The sequence below is a fragment of the Geospiza fortis genome, unplaced genomic scaffold (assembly GCF_000277835.1).
Source record: "Geospiza fortis unplaced genomic scaffold, GeoFor_1.0 scaffold75, whole genome shotgun sequence".
Taxonomy (NCBI): Eukaryota; Metazoa; Chordata; class Aves; order Passeriformes; family Thraupidae; genus Geospiza; species Geospiza fortis.
In genome coordinates, this window is record NW_005054360.1 from 617,486 (window position 1) to 623,807 (window position 6,322).

General features: G+C 39.1%; 1 protein-coding gene across 2 annotated transcripts; it reads left to right on the forward strand.

Moving 5' to 3' along the window:
• Nucleotides 1-1,121: 1,121 nt before the first annotated feature.
• THNSL1 (threonine synthase like 1) lies at nt 1,122-5,547 on the forward strand. 2 transcript variants are annotated; one of them, XM_014308173.2, is made up of 2 exons: nt 1,122-1,478; nt 1,982-5,547. In XM_014308173.2, exon 2 carries the CDS (start codon nt 2,039-2,041, stop codon nt 4,262-4,264), a length of 2,226 nt encoding a protein of 741 aa, XP_014163648.1. In that variant the 5' UTR covers nt 1,122-1,478; nt 1,982-2,038; the 3' UTR covers nt 4,265-5,547. The 2 variants fall into 2 exon arrangements, with proteins under 2 accessions (XP_014163648.1, XP_030915195.1); XM_031059335.1 differs by having other exon boundaries at nt 1,985-5,547.
• Nucleotides 5,548-6,322: the final 775 nt, after the last annotated feature.

The window sequence follows — 6,322 nt, forward strand, 5'->3', positions numbered from 1 at the left end:
GGCGCCCCGGCCCGTCCGCCTCCCTCCCTTCCCGCACCCTCCCTCCTCCCATCCGCGCTTTGACTCCTTCAGGGAGCCGCTGCAGGAGCTTGGTGCGGGGGGCTGGTCTCGTGTCTATGCAAGGAGCGAGGCCCAGTTTTCACTAGAGCACCTGTCGCCCGCAGTGGTTGTTAAAATTGTGGGTCACGCCTAAAGATATATCGGTGCTGTCTATGTCGAGCTGAATAGCCAAAGCAAAACGTTACTGGAGGTATGGGTGTAAGCTCTGCCGCAACAACCCCACCCTTTTGGCGTGGAGTTTGTATCTAAAGTGGGGTGGGTGGATCATTTGGCTGTTTCTACTGTTGAAGTTTCGCCAGTGGACAAAAAATAATTTCAAAAAATGGGTTGCTTTCAGTGCTTGAGGCCTTCTATGTACATGTACTTTATGTGGGTGAGTGCAAAACTCAAGTTGATTTTAAACAATACCTATGGCCTAAATTCATAAGGCAGCCCAGATGTTACACCCATTAGCTGAGTAATGCACACCAACTGACTGCAGCTCCTGTTAACGTGTAGTGGAGCAGGACATGGCAGGCAGGACTCTGTGCTTGGTGTGGTTTTCACTCCCTCAGTTCATGCACACAATGCTTGAAGTGATTCTTATGTTCAAGAAATAAAGTCACTAAAATATGCTGGTTTTGGGTTTATTTACTCCTGAATATAACTTTTTTTACATAATACAAGTTTAATATGAAGATCTTGTTCTGTCACTAAAAAAAAAGGATACATATATATGTACTAGAGCGCTTACTATTGCAGTACACTTTTAAAGCAATACTGAATATTACAATTGCCCTTTGCAGTTTGTTTTTCCTTTTATTAAGGGTTTAAAAAGTTTTTTTAAGACCCTTTTTTTATTAAAGCTTTATAAAACTATATTGCATCTACACAGGCTGATCCCTTTATAATTTACAAGGATTGAGGAAAAAAACCTGGGTAGCGTTATATGCCCATCTCTACTCTGATCTATGGCTTCTAATTACACCATATTCTCCAGGTCACAGCATTCGCTGCAAACACAGAGATTTACTGTTTGTAAGCTCAACTTTCCATAGAAGTGAGCAAATGCTCTTCCCCCTGCCCCCCCTCACAGTTTTAGGGAGATTTTGAGTCTTTCCCCTTTTGCTCTAAACATCGCAGATAACTCATGTGCTCCAATTAGTGCTGATATTGGTGTTTGTTTTTCTAAGTAAACAAAGCATAACATTGGGAGTCTCTCACTTTGTTGGAAATCCATCTTTCTTAGTTACTTTTTTTGTTAGAGGGTCCTCATGATTTCTCTCTGTCTGTCTGTCTCTTTCTCCTCCTCTTTCCATCCCCAAATTATATTCAATACAATTCCAGTATAGGAGTTCTTCAAAAATCCCTTGCTTGGTTTCCATCCCTTCAGAAGAGATTTCAATGCAACTCATCCAGCCTTGCTGTTGCACAAGACTGTGAGTTATCTGTGTATTTAAGTGGGTCTTGCATTTGCTTTTTTTAAAAAGAAAGGATTAAAAACAATTAAAGTTTTCTTGGGAGGTGGGACAAATGCAGATTTTGGTAACATTTTGATTACAAGAAGGTAACCAAGTTAATTGTTACTTATAAATGTGTGGTTAAAGCAAGTCTTCTAGAAGAAAAACAAAATGCTTTTTAATTCCTATATACAATATTATTTGTGAACAGTATTGTAGTAATAGGATTGGATGTCTTTTTTACCTTGAGGACATGAACTTTTTGAAGTTGGGTTTGTCAGTGGAAACAAGCTGGAACTAAGCAGGAGGAGAGGGAAATGAGTCTTACTCTGAAAAATACCTCCTTGGCACTGATGAGGTCATAGCTGGATTAATGTTTGATCTCTTGTTCTGAATTTTATATCCTTGAGGGCTTGAGGGCTTTTTCTTAGATATCTGATGAAGGACTAGTTACTGTTTGTTTTTTTGTTTTCTTTCTGAAGCAGTTAAGTGGATTGTCAAGTTGTCTTGGAAAAAACCCCACAATAACTCATCAGAAGATGTTGCACGTTTTTCAGTATCAGCCTTTAAGACTAATAACCCAAAACAGTCTTTCTAGCACGTGTTTAAAACTGATGCTTTCAAGACATGTTGCATTTGCACCCATATGGAAGTCATGGTTCTCAAGTCATTCTATTCTTGGAAAGAAAAATATTATCCTGATGGGACCTCCAGGTGCTGGGAAAACAACGACTGGGAGAATAGTGGGCCAGAAACTGGATTGCCCTGTCATAGACATAGATGATGATGTCCTTGAAACAACCTGGAATATGAGCGTGTCAGAAAAACTGCAGGATGTTGGTTATGAGGAATTTCTAGAGGAGGAAGGAAAAGCCCTGTTGAAGTTCTCAGCATCTGGAAGTGTCATTTCCCTTAGTGGATCCAATCCAATGCATGCCGCTGGCATGCAGCACATAAAGAAAAATGGAATAGTTGTGTATCTGGATGTGCCCACAACAGTCATTATGAGCAGGCTGAAATCAAAGCAGATGGAACGTATCGTGGGGCTGTCTCCTGGTGTTTCTCTCAAAGATGTACTCCAGTTTAGGAAGCAGTTCTACAAAAGGTGGTTTGACATCCGTGTTCTTTGTGGTGGGGATGTTGCAGCAGAGGTTGTAGCAGAAAAGGTACTTGATGCTGTGAAGAGATACCAAGACTCCGAACTGGAAACTTTCATTTCAACGAGGTCTAGTAGGTCTGGAAGGAGTACAGAAGAAGACTCTAATAAATTTTATTTCAGTGATGTTGTTATTCAGGGCTTAGCCCTTGATGGGGGACTCTTTGTTCCTGAGAGAGGACTTCCAAAATTCACTGCTGAAGAATGGCAAGGTCTGATAGAAGCAACTTATGTTGAAAGAGCCCAGGTGATACTAGAAGGATGCATACATCCTGCTGATATTCCTGCTTCCAAGCTGGCAGGAATTATTGAAACTGCTTATGGAGAAAACTTTAGTTGTTCTAAAGTTGCCCCAGTTAGGCATCTGGCAGGCAATCAGTTCCTTCTTGAGTTATTTCATGGACCAACAGCATCATTTAAAGATTTTGCATTACAGTTGATGCCGCATTTATTTGCCTACTGCATTCCCAGAAGCTGCAATTACTTGATTCTGGTAGCTACTTCTGGAGACACAGGGAGTGCTGTTCTAGATGGCTTTAGTCGTCTGCATGACCCTGACAAACAGAGAATTGCTCTGATAAATTTTTTTCCTGAGGATGGAGTAAGCCCAATTCAAAAATCACAAATGATTGGCTGTCAGAATGAAAATGCTTGGTCAGTGGGTGTCAAATCAGATTTTGATTTTTGCCAGACAGCTATAAAGCAAATCTTTACTAATTCTGATTTTACTGGCTTTCTTACAGTAGAATATGGAACAGCTTTAGCTGCAGCAAACTCCATAAACTGGGCACGACTGCTTCCTCAGATAGTTTATCATGCCTCTGCATACCTTGATCTCGTTCATCAGGGTATTATTTCTTTTGGAAGCCCTGTAGATATTTGCATTCCTACGGGAAACTTTGGCAACATGTTAGCTGCTTTCTATGCTAAAATGATGGGAATTCCTATTAGGAAATGTATTTGTGCTTCCAATGAAAACAATGTTTTGACTGAATTCATAAGAACAGGTGTTTATGATTTGAGGGGAAGAAAATTAATTTCCAGTTTTTCACCAGCAGTAGATATTTTGAAGTCCTCCAATCTTGAGCGATACTTACACCTGATTGCTAATGAAGATGGACAGCTGGTGACACAATTATTTAATCAGCTGGAAAATCAGGGCCACTTCCAGCTGCAGAAAGATCTCCTTGGAAGGCTTCAGCAGGTCTTAGTGGCTGGCTGGTGCTCTGATGAGGACTGTCTGGCTGCCATTCACTCTGTGTACAGTACTACAGGATATATTTTGGATACACACACAGCTGTTGCTAAAGTAGTTGCAGATCGATTACAAGATAGAACTTGCCCAATTATTATTTCATCTACAGCTCATTATTCTAAGTTTGCACCTGCTATCTTGAGGGCCTTGAGGATTGCAGAAATAAATCAGAATCCATTAAGTCAGCTTCACTTGCTGAGTTCTTACAGCGCTCTGCCTCCAATCCACTGGGGCCTATTGGAGACCCTGAAAAAGACAGGAAATGGGGATCACCAGGTCTGCGCTGCTGATATGAGTGTGCTGATGTCCCATATAGAAACCTTAATTCAAAATCATTTTATGAAAGTTTTTTGAGCAACTGATCCAATGTCCACAATTGCAATACCTTCTTAACAAGCTGCATGCTTTATGAAAGCCATCATTCATCTGGCCTGTGTCCAGTCCACAGCATATCTCACAGTTTTATATTCAGTTGTCAAGCTTTCAACAGTATTTGTAAGTAACATGTGTGAGATTTCTAGTGGCAGTGAAAGGTTGTGAATCTAGAGTGTAAAAAACTGGAATACCACTTTGCAAATCATACACAGCAGAGATGCCCGCACTGCTGGCTCTCCTTGGCAGTGCTGAAGCATCCTCAATGGAAGGAGACAGATAATGAAGTCTGACCTTTCTGGAACTAATAGCTTTGGTTTTGTTGCAACAATGATGTGAACATTTGGTCAGTGGATGTTTAATTAAACTTTAACTCATTTCACTTAGGGCACTGAAACATAATGATATAATGGTGTTCATATGTTACTAAAGAGGGTTGATTTCACTACAAAGATTAAAATATCCTTGTATTGTTAATCCTTGAACCATTGAATTTTGTGATATATTACCTTCTTGTATAATGTTTTTTATGTATTGTGTTACCAGTGTCTAAATATAAAAATCTGGTAATTTTGTTTTTAATGCCTTTTTTCCACAAATATTTTCCTGTGTCAAATAGAATACCTAATTCAATATTTTTAATATATTTGAGGTGTGGCTCTTTCTCCAATGTCTTGTAGTCTCTTTCCTAGATGTTTTTTGTTTGAACTTTCAACTTTAAAATCCTTTTTTAGTACTACAGAAGAATCTGATAGTGGTAACAGCTGTCTTCTTAAATAAGAAACAGACTTCACCATTTATTTAGATATATTTTTTGTATTATGTTTTATCTTTGAGATCATATAGCTTTTCTTGTTTTAATTACTTATGTTTTCATATTTTTCTTAAGTTAATTTCCTTGATGTTCTAACCTATTCAAGCTTTGCATGAATTAATGTAAGAAAGAAGCTTCCCAAATTACTTGGCATCTCATCAAGGAAAGTAAAGGATGAATTCCAGTCTGATAGCATCAGATGTGTTCATTATGTAACCCAAAATACATCTGTGTGGTTTTGCTAATGACAGGCACTTTGCTGGGTTCTTTTTTTTTTTCTGAAGAAAAATTAGACTGAATTGTCCTAGGAGATCATGTGGTTATGGACAAATGTATTCTACTAATTGAAGATTATATTTCACAAGGACATAAACTACATTTCATACTATGAGAAATGGTAAAATGATGTATTGATGTATTGATAGGTTTGAGTGGCATGCAGTTAGAGGTAAAGAGCTAAGAGTCTTCAGATGTAAGAAGGTTTGAGTGGCATGCAGTTAAAGAGCTAAGAGTCTTCAGATGTAAGGACATATAGCTATGGGAAGTTGTGTTTCCCACTAAGATTCAAATAATCTGGTAACTGATAACATTTTTTTTGCCTCTTCAATAGGCAACATTTCCTACATGTCAAGATTCACTTGAGGCTTTGAACTGTTGTCATATCTGACAGCTTCCTCTGTGTGCCTGCTTGTACTTTTTGCCACACTAGAAGTGAACAAGACACCTCTAGCAAACTGTTTTAAAGAATTGTCATTTCTTCCAGCAGGAGGTAAAAGTCCCCAGCACGATGTGCCTTTGCCACAGTGAATATGTATACAGTATCACTGAATGTACCTGAGAACATGGGTGTGACACAGTAGCTTTCTAGATTCCCCCATTCTTAGATACTTTTTAGGACCTTTCTAGTTCTTTGCTCAAACCTTTTTCACTATTTCTGCAGTAACTTTGAAAAATAACTTTTTGTTTTTGTGGAATTGTGAACAGACCAGGTTGGAAGTGACCTGAAAACATCATCTGGGCCAACCTTTTGTGACAAAGGGAGCCCAGATGAGATTATCTAGCCTCCTCTCTGGTTATGTCTTAAAAACTTCCAGCAATGAAGACTCTCTCACATTCCTGGGGATATTGTTCCAGTGACTGAGTGTTCTCACTGTAAAAATTTCTTTCTTATACCAAAATGAACCTTCTCCTGGTGCAACCTTCTCCTCTTCCCCCTTGTCATCTCC